This window comes from Aplysia californica, unplaced genomic scaffold, assembly GCF_000002075.1.
Source record: "Aplysia californica isolate F4 #8 unplaced genomic scaffold, AplCal3.0 scaffold00590, whole genome shotgun sequence".
In the NCBI taxonomy this organism is placed as follows: Eukaryota; Metazoa; Mollusca; class Gastropoda; order Aplysiida; family Aplysiidae; genus Aplysia; species Aplysia californica.
The window spans coordinates 120,981-135,570 of record NW_004797860.1 but is presented as its reverse complement, the minus strand read 5'-3'; the positions used below and the strand labels follow the sequence as shown (position 1 = coordinate 135,570).

Sequence of the window (14,590 nt, the reverse complement as noted above, 5' to 3'; positions counted from 1 at the left end):
TCTCTCTCTCCTGTCTCTCCGTTCTCTCTCTCTTTCTATCTCTCTCTGTCTATCCGTCTTTCTCTGTTGCTGTGACGTCACCATGGTGTCTACTTTCCCCCTGTGACCGATGCTGTGACGTCACCATGGTGTCTACTCTCCTCCTGTATCCGTAGCTGTGACGTCACCGATGTGTCCACTCTCCCCGTGTATCTGTTGTGACGTCATCGAGGTGTCTACTCTCCCCCTGTATCCGTTGTTGTGACGTCACCGAGGTGTCTACTTTCCCCCTGTATCAGTTGTGACGTATGTGTTGTGACGTCACCGAAGTGTCTACTCTCCCCCTGTATCTGTTGTGACGTCACCGAGGTGTCTACTCTCCCCCTGTATCCGTTGTTGTGACGTCACCGAGGTGTCTACTCTCCCACTGTATCCGTTGCCGTGATGTCAGGGAGGTGTCTACCCCCCCCCCCCCCTAAATAAGTCCCGACTCTCTCTCTCTTAAGTTCACTCTCTCTCTGGACCGTCCCCGCTCCCCCTCTCTCCCACCAACAAACCAAGTTACATTACAGCAGTCTTCTTACAGTGTGTTATAGCTAGGTCCCTTTCTTCTGACAGTATAAAAAAATTCTAGCTCATTTATGAATTTTCTTATGTCCATGAAACTGCATGGCACTTTCACGGGCCAGCGACCAAACAATAAGACTTTAAAAAATCTTAATCCAGTAATACAAGTTTTTTTCTTTTGACCCTATATATATTTCAAAAACCACTGTTTGGGTGCATACGCAGGTCATAGTACGGACCATATCAAATTAAAAGATCTGTAGAGACATTCATAGAACACATCACTGGCTCAAAATAAATTGGGATGAAAGTGTATTAAAACTTAAAACTTTTTAAACAAAATAAGGTCACTGAGTATTTATTTACTATGAATTATAAAAATCACAGAAGCTCTCAACTTTTTACCCCCTTTCTGATACAATCCAAAATGGTAATAAACACAGAAGAGGTCATGAAAAAATCCTTTGCGATAACTTCAAAACTGTAAAAGCTTACTTACCATGTTGACGTAGTATCCGGTACCAATATCCACCAACAGATCTTGGTCTTCGCTCAGCTTACCCGGAACATACATCTGCAGAAGCTCAGGTCAAGGATAAACATTCTACAAAACAAAGTCGAAGATACCTCTTCTCCCACAAGCTACAAGACATATATGTACCTTCTTCATTAGCGAACAGTGTAGGCACAGTGTTCTTTTTTTTTTCTTCAGTAGAGGGTTTTACAGCGGTCGCAACTGCATAAAGGTCATATGAGCGCCAAGGGGTGGGTCTTTACAGGGAATCAGACTTACTCTGCTCACATCTCTAGCTTCAACAGTACAAAGTTTGCTTCGACTATCAAGGCACCCCAGAAAGAACAGGTCACAAGAGAGTGACAAACATACAAAAGAAGTAGAGGAAAATGACAATAGTAAGGATCAGGAAAGAAAAAGCAGCAGTTCCCTGTTGTAGATCAGGCACAGTTATGAGCATGACATGAGTCAGCCCATTTACAATTCTACTATGCTTGAACGAGAAATGTCCCCCCTTTGTGAATGGCCTAAAGACACTACAGTCAGTGGCACTGCCCCGGGGGGGGTGCACAGTGTTGAAAACCCAAAAGAGAAGCATTAACTCATTGAAGACTGAAGGACTTTACTAAGTACAAGCACCGAAGACTTAAGGTTTTTGGTCTTCTCAAATTCATATCTTATATAAAATCTGCACCATTTAACCAACAGTACTGCCCTTTGGACACAATCAAGAAAAACACAAGAACGAGAAACATACATCAAAGTACAACTGTCTATCTCTACTAGATTATTTGTCATCATATTTTTTAAAAAAGGATATGAAGTTCAATGTTTAAAAAATTTACGAATAAGAATATAAAAGACACTATATAATAATAATAATAATAATAATAATAATAATAATAAATAGCATTTGTATAGCGCATATCCCCGCTCAACAGCAGGCTCTATGCGCTTTACATACTATATAAACTATGTGTCCTGAATCGGTGGAACCAGGCGCTCGTCAATTTTGGGGCATGTGGAGTTATTGGTATCATCTGGAGGCTAATTCATTTGCCTTGCTCTCTGTGAAAAAATTGCCCATCTATTTTGAATAGAAGTTGAGGTACTTGCCATTGAAGAAAGCTGGGCAGCATGGTTTCAGCGGTAAAATTAGAGAGGAAATGGCCGCCAAAGTTTGGTAACTTCCATAGCTTGAGAGTCCTTGAAAACTGACAATTTGCATATTTTGTGCCATTAATCAAGGTTTTTCAGTAAAATTCAGTCAAAAATGTGTTTTTATACGGACATACATTGTGATGAGCCAAAAAAGAAAAATTCCATGAAAATTGCCAAACTGGAGGAAAAATGTCTGTTTCTTCGATCTAATTATTTTGACGAGTGCCTGATTTCACCATGATGCCTCACATATATTGACAATCATTGCAATTTACAACAAAAGCAGTCTTAGCAGTCACCTGACTAAAAATGCTCTGATCATCAGAAAGTTATCCTCCGATTCCCGAGAATTTTTTTTTGTGGAATGAAACAAAAGGACGCATACGTCTAAGCCGGATCCTGTGCTTTTAGTGACATTTATATAGATGCTAAACCGCGACAATGAAGACATCGCATTTTCCACGGGAAATGTCTGACAACACTGACGCTCCATCCCATATTTTTTTTTGGTAAGTGTTTTCCTGGGATCACAATTGCACAAGGTCATCGGGCGGAACACATTTAACATTTTCAGTTGCTAGAAAATTTTGAATTTTGCCAGTGCGGCGCCGAAGCTCACTCTTTTCGATTTTAGACCACCAAGGGATCTTTAACGAGCGGAGCTTGCATAGGGACCTCCGAAATTTTTCACCCTTGTTCGAAAAGGCTAGGTATAAATCTTTCCTACCAGAAGAGCCAGGGAGTAGCAGTAGAAAGGCTGCAGAAAGAGTCAGAAGCCCAGAGGAGGGGGTAAAAAGTGGAGACGAAAGCAGATGACAGAACATTGCTAGATTGCTAGAGAGCCTTTCCTGCTTAGAGAGGAAAAAAAAAATTTCCGTTGCTACCCGGATGTGAACACAGAACCTTTGAAAGACAGGCAAACACCTTAACCTCCAGGCCACAGGAACCCCATCCTGTGTTTCTATCGGGAAACAACTTCAGTGTGTTCAAATCAATTTTAAGTCCTGCAAAGTCTTCAATTCCAACCACATTTCCCCATTTTACTAGAACTGTAGATTTCCCAGCACTACTAGGCCTAAAGTCGAAGTCAACAACATAAACAGGACAAGAATAACTGTTAGTAAAAATGAAACCGAAAAGACGACAAAAACTGTACAAGTAGTAAGTTTTGACACGTTACATCCCAACTCCACAAGACAAACTTTTAAAAAAGAAAGGAGCTAAAAAGTAAGGACAATGGATTTTGATGCATCACAATTAAATACATTTCATGACATCAATTAAATCAATCATATTCTAATTCTAATCCTGTCTTTCAATTGCTACTCTGAAAGTAAAAAACAAACACAGGAAAAGCTAAAAATCCCCCCCCCCCCCAATAAGTATTAATTATATTGCATTTACCTTTCCAATGACATCTGACATCAGTGACAAAACTGTTATAAGTGCAAAATACATAAATATATTTATAATAAAAATTAAACAATATAAGTATAAGGATACAGATGCAGTAAGCGGTACCAAAACATCAGACCCAGGACTACCGATCTGAGAAACAGCTTCTTCCGACTCACTGAACTTGTTCTGGGCTACTTTCAGCTGGTTGATTGAGTTTGAAAGGAATTCCAATTCCTGCAAAAACAAAATTGTCCGATATAATACAAACTAGATGTATTTTTGTTTCCAGAGCGGCAATGGCAGAAATTGACATGACATCGATAAACACTCTCCCAAGATGGCCGTAAGGGAGCAAAGTGTCATGTGTGCTACACACCCAGCCCCCCCCCCCCCCCCCCCCCCATCCCACTGCCACATTAGCAGCAATTATAAAAAATATTTAAAATTAAAAAAGATAAAAACATGGTAAGACTTTCAGAAAACATTTCAAATTAAACACAGCCTGATAATTTAAGGCTTAAATTACTTACACTTTAAAACATCATAGGTGGTTGCAGCGTAAAAATGTAGCAATGTCAATGAAAAATTTAATTTCCGTCCGAATTGCTTAAAAATGGGCTTAAATGAAAATAGAGTAAATTCTAAGAACTATGGTTTTTAAACTTTAAAAATCCATTGATAAATTAAAAAGTTATTGGGATTTTTGTTTGCAAAATGTTGGAGGACCTTCATATACGAAAATATCGCCAAAACGTGGGACATGTCTTGATGTATTTTGAGGAAAAACTGTTCATAAGTCAGTAATGAATTGGAGCATATGAAAGAAACTTGGCATCTTCATGCGATTTTTAGTGCAGAATCTAGTTCTGCTATCACTTTTTCGATGTCTTTATTACTTCGGATCTTAAAGACTGATATTTGCGTGAAATTTGTTGAATTGCGTAACATAGTTTTTACCGCCTAGCGACCACGCGCCTCTTGCATGCCGGCACTTCGCGTTTGGAATGCGTGATCTAGTTTCCAGCTCTAGTGTTTTATCAATGGATGGGTGGTAATTTTAAGTTGGTGCGTAATATGTACTAAACGCAGAGATCTGAAATTTTACAGCAATAAAGAAGACATGTGAGGCACCTGTGTGGTCGGCGATCAACCCGCAGCTCCCCTTAGTTTTAGAACCGCAGAGGAAATTCGCACAAACACGGCAATATCTCCGGTTCTAGAAATCGTTCCGGATTGTACGCTGGCATGTCCTTAGTTTAACCTTTCCTCTGATTGGCTGCCACGTTTCATTCATTTTCGACCACAAGTTTTCCCGTAATTATACTTAGAAGATATTCACTTAGTGATTCCGAGCGGCCCAAAAATTACGCCTCGCGCGGAGGCCGATTTCCGGCCCACGGCGCAGCGGGCGATTGGCATTGCTAAAAAATGCTTCCCCTAAATTTTAGAAGTTTTAAAAAAAAATGCAATAAGAGGTGGCCGTGACAATAAGCATACAGATGGAAGTTGTACGCCCTATTGTGCAAAATTTCAGAAGCCAAAGGTCCAAAACCCATAGCTATGTTGAGACTATTTTTGGAACTATTGTAACGTTTTTTTGAGTGCTGAAAACAATTTTGGCATTAGAAACACCAACAAACCATTTTTTTGTGAATTTAGCAGGGGGTCTCTGCAACTCCCCCTTTTTTTTAAAAGCAACTTCTGGTTTTGTTTCCAATTGTGTAGCCTACATACGTGGCCACCTCTATTCTCACCCGGGATGAGAATAGTGCAGGCTAGTCTTTTGGCTATTCTCACCCGGTGCGCGTTCACTGTTATAACCTAGATCTAGGCCAACAAATTTTGCGTTCACCCTAAACCACAGAATTCTACACTGTGATAACAGAAAAATTGTAGAATTCTGTGCCGTGAACAAACGTTCCATTACAACTGTAGCCTACTAAAAGCGTACAATTTTGTATGTGGGCAGTGGAGAGAGAGAGAGAGAAAGAGACAGAGAGAGGAGTAGCGTGAGAACTTCCGGTCAAAACAAAATGGCGACCCGTGTAGTTCTGCTCGATTCGAAAAGTTAAATAGCCGTAGCATCTTTGTAGACGATCAAATTAGCTTACTTTTTTTGTGCTATAACGTAATTTTTTCTTGGCTTTTATCAATTTGATCATCCACACCGATAGACAGTATTCCAAAATGAGGAAAAGCAGGTCTTGTTTCGCACCGGGTGAGAATAGCCTACGCTGGCAAGTCTCACCCGGGGTGAGAGGTAGATCGTTTTTCTATTCTCACCCCGGATGAGAGTAGTCACTTCCTACATACGTGACCTCTTCTCCGGAAGAGAGCCCCAAAATCCTGATCAGGGCCCTAAAAAACCCCAAAGTGCAACAAAATAACACAGGGCGTAGTAAACCGGGCTACAGGTGGCTAAACCTGTGACCCATGAAAACATAATTAGGCCTACGGTAGGCTACTCTTGGCGCTCTTAACGACACGACACCCTCCCTGTCACTCACCACCACCCTCGCCTCTCTCCCAAGGTAGGGTAACAAACGAAAAAGTCCCCAATTTGTAACGTATTACTACTTAATCTAGATCTAGATCTAGATTTTTCTTCTTCATCTTCTTCTTTTGTTCTCCTCCTCCCTAATTCCTCCTGCTCCTCATCCTCGTCCCCCTGCTTCTTCAATCTTCTTCTCGTCCCTCCCTCCTTCTTCTTCATTTCCTCCTCATATTCTTCTTCTTCATTTCTTCATCTCCTCCTCAATTCTCCTTCTTTTTCTTCTCTCATGAGCACTCAACCCGCTGTGAGAAGACGGTCAAAGGCGCGACACTGAAACCGGGAATTTCCAGAGTGGCAGAGTACCCACCCTGCGCATAGCCTGCCTAGTCGCATGTCCTAGGAACCCTAACCCTATATTCTACTCTGTCTCATAGTGCTCGCTCGTTATGGGGACGGGGGTCTTCCCACTGGTAAAAATTAGACAATGTTATGCTTTTTTATAAAATTTCAAAACATGGAATACAAGACCAGCACAGGCATGCGGTTTCATGAATCATGACAATCATGAGCATGCAACAGACGGTATCGATAACTGGTAGTTCTCGCAGAGTGAATTTACACTGGCATATTAAATAAACCTGTTAAGAATCAGCCACAAGTACCATACAGACAGATTGTATTTTAAACCCAAACCTGTTCAAGCTGCTGAGATAAATGGTTCAAATGCGGGATGGGCAGTTGAGACACATCAACTTGTTTTGCTCCTGGATCGGTGGCCGCCATCTTGAAGCGAAAGACTTGACAACGGTTTGAGTTGGCGTTTGTGTATTCCGGCGTTTGCCAGATTTTGTGGTTGTGAAAAGCCAGACCAGGCTGTTCCTTCTTCAGAGAATGCGACACTTGGGATTTTAGAATAAAACTACAGCATTTTATTTCATACCACTCTTGTTTTCGAATTATAAAGGCTGTAAAACAATCTGGTTCAATTTGAAATAAAATAAATAGATTTATCGTCGTACTTTCCGCCCAAACTCATTTTTCGTCACCGGTGAATTCCGAATGTGAACGAAGTCTCTGACGACAGCTTGTCAAATCAAAAGCCAGTGATGTCCCAAGGAGGAGTCACAGAGGACCGGAGAAGCGGATGGAGTAGCCTAGTGCAAAATTGTGTCGAGCTTAAACAACCCTCCCCGTCTTCCATCTCTTTCCCTTTCCCATTTTTTTCTCAACACTGTTAGGCTGTTTAAGAAGAAGAGGCAGGCCCTCACCAAAAGAACGAGATACATCATGTACCTGTATTACCTGCCCTGGGCAACAGCGCCATTGCACACCTGACAGGTCCATAAGTGCTCAATTCCCCTCTGCACCAAAGTCCGCAAGGTATCCTTACAAATTGTTTCAGTCGCTGTTTGATTATGGCGACGTCTTTCCTTTCCAGATAATCGTTCCGTTTTCCGTTCTCCCCTCTCTATCGCCATTTCACGCTTCCTGATGATTGCATGGTGTTCTGCTGTCTCCCTGTCTTCCTCATCCCGCAACTTTTCCTCCAGGGTCTTCAACACTTCTCCTTTGTCAAACTTCAACTCACCATCTACCATGGAACTGCCTGCCAGCCTATCAGCCTCATTGCCCTCCACTCCAGAGTGCCCAGGACAGAATCTCCACTTAACCCTTTGCACGATGCACTGGGAGTCAGTGACAATAATGAGATGGTAGTTCTTGGTCTTGTATTTTAAAGCCAGCCCTGTTACGGCCTCAGTCTCCATTTTCATGCCTGAAGTTGTTCTTTCTATGGCCCTGGACATGCTTATTAACCTTTTTGTTCCCACTGTACACCACAAAACCCCATCCACTTCTGTCACCCCTCCTGACCGATCCATCGGTGAAGATCACTGGGTCCTCTGGCTTGGAATGCTCCTCAATTAACTGTCGTATGTCATTGTCGTTAATGACAGCAGCACATTCTCGTCTTTCAGACCCATCATGAGAACCCAAACGATTAATTTCCACTGCATATTCCATCGATGAAATAAACTTTCCTCAAGGAGTCTTCAGCTTCTGCCATCCATGAGCTGCCCTGTATGATCTTATTTCCTTTGATGCTGAGGTTGTCACAGAAAGAGTTCCTCGGGTTTCGAAAAACTTTCAAGTACAACTTTGATTGTGCCACCTTATGCCTCACTGTGTACCTCAATTTTTTTAAACAGTGAAAATGTAACTTCTTCTTAAGCTCACTCTTTTTTATGAACTGTTTTCATTGTTATTAAAAATGGAGATACGACAAGAAAGCAGTAAGGTAGCGTGATGCTGGCCAGGTCCAGGATGTATCTCATACAGACAATATGGGTGCCCTTTGTGCAACCCAACACTGCCCTCATAGTGGCATTCTTTACTCTCTCCAACCTCTTTATCAAAGAGTCTTGGACAGGGAGAGGATGCCCAGTCCGTGTGACTTGCCATGTGTGAACACCGACACAAATGAAAATAATGCTGTTGTTGTTGAAGAACGTGAGGTTAGACGTATGTTTGGACGTGTGAATGTGAGAAAGGCGTGTGGTCCAGACGGTGTGTAACCCAAAATTCTGAAAATGTGTTCAGCACAACTTAGTTTTATTTACACCTATATTATTATCAACCAGTCGTTGTTGACACATGCTATTCCCACTATTTGGAAATGTTCTGAAATCGTCCCCCTTCCAAAGAAAGAAAAAATTACTGAAATGAATGACCTAAGGCCAATAGCCTTAACATCGGTAGTTATAAAATGTCTTGAAAAACTTGTGCTAAAAAGACTACGAACGTACATACATAGAACCCATCCTGGACCCTCTACAATTTGCATATCGTCACGGGAGAAGTGTGGAAGACGCCATTTTACTATTTCTTGACAACAAAGACACTTAGACAAGCCTAAAACATACTGTAGGATCCTGTTTGTTGATTTTTCGTCAGCCTTTAATACTATCCAGCCAGCTATCCTTTAAAAAAAATAGAAAACATAGATGTTAACGTCAATTTAATTTCATGGACAGGCAATTTTCTTACCAACCGAACCCAGTATGTAAAATTAAAACATTCTTCATCGACATACATCACAACAAATACAGGGGCCCCTCAAGGTTGTGTTTTGTCACCAGTTTTATTCACACTATACACGAACGATTGCCAAATAAACAACAGTAACATCAAGTTGATAAAATTTGCAGATGATTCAACCATAATTGGGCTAATTCAGACTGACCATAACGAAACCGCTTACCGTAATTTTGTACTTAACTTTTCTGAATGGTGTGAAAATCATAAGCTGCTTTTAAATGTGAAAAAAACAAAAGAACTTGTCGCTGATTTTAGAATAAAGAAACTGCCCCTGCAGCCACTCAAAATTAAATGTGAAAACATCGAGCAAGTGTCAGACTATAAGTATTTAGGTGTTACAATGGACAACAAACTCAACTGGCGTGTCCACACTTCTCTCCTGCATAAAAAAGTGAACAAAAGACTATTTTTTCTAAGGAAGCTAAAGTATTTTAAAGTTGATAAAACATTGATGTCCATTTTCTACCATTCAACCATAGAAAGTATGATCAATTTTTGTATAACTGCATGGGCCGGGAACACAAGACAACAAGATAAAGAAAAATTAAATCGACTAATACGGAAAGCATGTAAAATTTCAACATCTTCATTCCCCTACTTGGATGAATTGTACATAACAGCTTGCACTAAGAAAATTAATTCCATCATTTTAGACAACAAACATCCCTTGTTCCCTCAAATAAAAACATCAGTCAGAAGTAAAAGACTAGGCTTCTGATCTGTAACAAAGAAAGATACAGAAGGTCATTTTTACCATCATCTATCAAAATGTTTCCATCTTAACCATCTTGTATAATAAGCATACTTACGACCTTAGAGCATGCATCAAAATAACATTGAGTGTGTATCTAGCTTACGATTATTATTGTTTATATTGCTGCGCATTTATATTATGCATGTGATTGTAAGCCTACTTGTGTGTGCACGTGTGTGCACGTGTGTGCGTGTGTGTGTTTGTTTGTGTGTGTGTGTGTGTGTGTGTGTGTGTGTGTGTGTGTGTGTGTGTGTGTGTGTGTGTATGTGTGTGTACACGTGGTGGAACACCAAACCAATGTACCAGGATCTGGACAATAAAGATGTATCTTATCTTATCTTATCTTATCTTATAGTCTATGACTGACAGAACCACCAGCTGCATTAGGAGAAAAAAGAACTCTCAGTTGAATTCCCGCTGAAGCCAAGGTCTTCACTACATGAAAACCCTTCAAAGCCCTGACAGCAACATTGTAAATATGTTTCGGAAAGAAAGTGTCCTGTCCAGAGTGATTCCCAGGTACTTCAGATCATGCTGTCTGTCTATGAGAAAGTGGTAAAACACAATTGGAGGGGTAGGATCTTTCACATTACGGTTGTTGAGTGAGCACCAGATGACCTGTGCTTTGTCTGGGTTGATGACCACATTGTATTCATCACACCAATCTGTGACCTTGTTCAGCCTGTCCTGTAGCATCCATCCAAACGATAGCATATCACGACCTTGTCCGTAGATCATCACATTATTTGCAAAGGTCAGGCTTCTTCCTGCTCCACTTACATACATCGATCCTGGCAATTTTAGATGTATATACATATATATATACATACACACACACACATAATATATATATGTTATAATATAAATGTTGAACAGGACCGGCGATAAGGCTGATCCTTGTGACAGTCCTGAGGCAATCACTACTGCTCACTTTTCAGCGCCACCTTCCCCTCAAACAGAGCCTCGGAGATGCATTGTACAAACCAGGGGTCAACATCTTAGTGGGCTCCCTAACTCCACCCCCACTGCAAATTTTAGTAGGAACATGCCACTTGGCACACACGTACCTTGAACAAAACTAAGAATTTTGATAAACGGACACAAGCTCTATCTGCATAATTTCATTCTAATTTGCATAAATTAAAAATGGCCGCCATTGAAAAATCAAGCAAAATGAAAATAACTCTAAATTATCATACAAATCTTCGATTTTCATGAAAATGGTGTCAAAATGTATGTTTTTGGGGATGCCTTAACCATCGAAATCAAAATTTTGGATGTAGAAGGTCCTGTTTTTTATTTATTCAATATGTTAGTCACATGATGTGATTATGAAGTATATATATTTTGCATATTTCAAATTGACAAGCTTGGACCTCCACTTTCACCAGTCACCCCATTGAAGATGCTTCCCCTTTTTAGGGAATCAGCTCACAGTCCAATGATGGTATTCCATGGGATGAACATTGTTGCCTCTGTTACAAAGCAACTGAATTCAGGACAGACCCCGGTCATGGTTGCTGATCAGCCACTCTTTACATTGGCAAAGAAGATTCCGTTGAAATTTTTAGATGTCTTGGGAGAGGACAAGTTTGTAGTGTTGCTTGGGGCACTGCACACTGAGAAAATGCTATTTGAAGGGCCTAGGGGAGTGGCTGGAAGGGAGTGGATGGACATCACTTCTGTCAGTCAGTGGTGTGGCTTCAAGTGGAGTTGCTGATTCTATGATGTAGGTGACACATCTGACCCGCTCTCGCTACATGCACCAAGTCACAGCTTTGCTTTGTATAGTTTACTGAGACAAGCCCATCGCGAATACCTGACGGGGCTCTCGTGGCCTAGAGGTTAAGGTGTTGGCCTCTCATTCAAAGGTCCCGGGTTCGATTCCGGGTAGCGACCAAAAAAAATTTTCTTCTCTAAAATTGTCTCCTTTCACATCCTTTCCTGATCTCTAACAATGTTCTGTTGTCTGCTTTCATTTCCACTTTCTGCCCCCACCCCCTCACCTCCTTTGCCCCCTCCTCTGGGCTCCTGACTCTTTCTGCAGCCTTTCTACTGCTACTCCTTGGCTCCTCCTAACTGCTGTCTTTCTGCCACACCCCTGATCTTCTGGTAGGAAAGATCTACACCTAGCCTTCTCGGACAAGGGCGAAAAATCTCGGAGGGCCCGTGTGCAAGTTGCGCACGTTAAAGATCCCTTGGTGGTCAAAAATCGATAAGAGTAGGCTTCGGCCGCCACCCGGGCAAAATTCAAAATTTCCTACCAACGAAAAAGTATTAGGTGTGTCCCGCGCGCTCATATGACCTTATGCAGTTGCGAGCGCCGTAAAACCCTATACTAAACAAACAAACGAATACCTGACAACAAATTGAAGATGGGCCATTGGAACTGGATGCTTGGATTAGGTATCAGCGAGACCGAGAACCGCAATTCTTGTACTGGCACCAGACTCTTGAGCTGCTGCTGATAGTTCTGCAGTTTGTGAAGTTGATTCGGACTGCATCGTTTGATCTGTACTTAGTGATTTTAGACCATCTCATGCCTTGGGTGGATGCCCTTGATCACATACACTATGTCCACAATCTACCCATTCATCTACGAGATAGGTGTAGCCTTCGAGAAATACATCCAACAGTTCATAAAGAGTTCATGAAGGGAAAATTTGTTGGACAGAAGACAAGTCGTGCATTTTCTAGCATTGCCTTGGACCAAATTCACTGGCAGCTCATCGGTTCTCTTAAGGATGATGGAGGAATAATTGGACTGACTGAGGATCCTGTAGCCCTTGAAAGATTTATGATTACTGGACCAGAACTTGCTCGCATCATTGAGGAGTTCGAAAACACACCTCAAAACAGTCACAAAGCACCATGAACAGTATCCTAAATGTCGAGAGACTTTCAGAGAAGACGTGAATGGCTTAATCAGTGCATTCTCTGATGTGGGAAATCCTTTCCTTGAAGTATCTGGGCAATTGATTTCTCTTGATAAGTCCAGAATTATGACAGGTGATGTTATGAGCTCTGTGAGAAACATCACAAAAATTGGAAAAGACAAGTATGATACATTCTTTTCAGAAAGGGTTTCATCCAGCACATCCCCATGGACCTCCACCTTTCACCTGAATAGATTGCCTCTTTTCGGTGTAAAAGCTCAACAACGTAAAGAAAAATCCGACCTTGCTTCCATGAAGGAAGAACGAACCCAGTTTATTTAAATGATGCTCTCTTGTCATTCAGGAAGGGACATTGGTTTGCACATGAGAACACTACATTACATGTACCACCATCTCTCAGTCCCCAGGGTCAGAATCAGATGCACAAAGGAACAAAATCTGAAATTCTCAAGTGTCTCGAAGGTGATATTGAGATTCTACTTCTGATACTTCCCCTAATTCTGATGTTGTTATTCTAGATGGGGCCTTCATCGTGCAATCACTGAGACCTGGTACAGCATCAACATTTCAGGATTATGCAGACCAGGTGTTTCTTCCATATTGTGATGTCATGGCTAAAGGGTGTGTCGTGGGATGTCTACAAACACGATAGTCTCAAATCCAGCACTCGAGAAACCAGAGGCAGTGGCATGCGGTGTCGAGTGACATCATCAACCAACGTAGCGAGTAACTGGTAAGGATTTTTACGGGTCGATGAGAACAAAACAGAACTGTTTTCTCTGTTAGCAGAGAAAATGCAAGAGATGTACACACAGAGGGCAAGCAAGTTGTTACAACCTTCGGAGAGAATGTTCTCACTTCACCTGTTCGCTCAAGTACTCGCGCTTTAGCACCTTGTATTCACGAGGAAGTTGATTTAAGGATTTTTTCCATGTTGCAGATGCGATACATGAAGGATTTAAACGCATCACCATTCGTGCTAGTGACAGTGATGTGGTGATAATAACTGTGCTGTTTCCAAGATCTCAACCTTGATGAGCTCTGGATAGCCTTTGGATCCGGCAAATCATACAGACATATCCCAGTTCACCAGATTGCTATGCAGTTGGGACCATCCAAGTCTCGATCTCTTCTAGCATTTCATTCTCTGACCAGCTGTGACACCACCTCTGCATTTCAAGGAAAATGCAAGAGAACAGAATGGGCCGTTTGGCAGGAATTCCCAGAGCTCACTGCAGCACTTCAGCGCCTGTCAACAATCCCTAAATCGATGGTGATGTCATGTCCTATGTAGAGGCATTCATCGTTCGGCGTCATGTTTTTAATTTTTCAAGGCGGCAATTTTTAATGTATGCAAATTAAGAATCAATTTGACCTTTTATGATAATTCCTTGGGTGTCATTGAGTTTATCAGCCAGAACTTACTATGAAACAACATTTATATTTCTATCATTCTTCTGTCAAAAGTTATATTCCCCTCGTATTTTCATTATATTTCAGTGGCGGCCATTTTTCATGTATGCAAATTAGGAGGGAATATGACCTTTTATTATAACTTTGATGGTGTCATTGAGTTAGTCAGCCATATATATATATGAAACAACACCAAAATTAATGTTCTACCTTTTGTCTGTCATAAGTTATATCCAGTTATCATTTTCATTATATTTCAGAGGCGGCTATTTTTAATTTATGCAAATGAGGGCCTGAATATGCATGTGGACCTTGTG

At 41.3% G+C, this 14,590-nt stretch overlaps 1 protein-coding gene across 1 annotated transcript in view; it reads right to left on the bottom strand.

Annotated features, from left to right (window-relative positions):
• The window catches only part of LOC101847683 (prefoldin subunit 5), a gene marked incomplete in the record, with an annotated part of 9,566 nt that extends 2,610 nt beyond the window's left edge, over nucleotides 1–6,956 (bottom strand). The window contains 3 exon segments of the mRNA XM_013087468.2: nucleotides 1,046–1,120; nucleotides 3,725–3,853; nucleotides 6,807–6,956. Of these exon segments, the coding sequence (XP_012942922.1) occupies nucleotides 1,046–1,120; nucleotides 3,725–3,853; nucleotides 6,807–6,896 (294 nt within the window).
• Nucleotides 6,957–14,590: the final 7,634 nt, after the last annotated feature.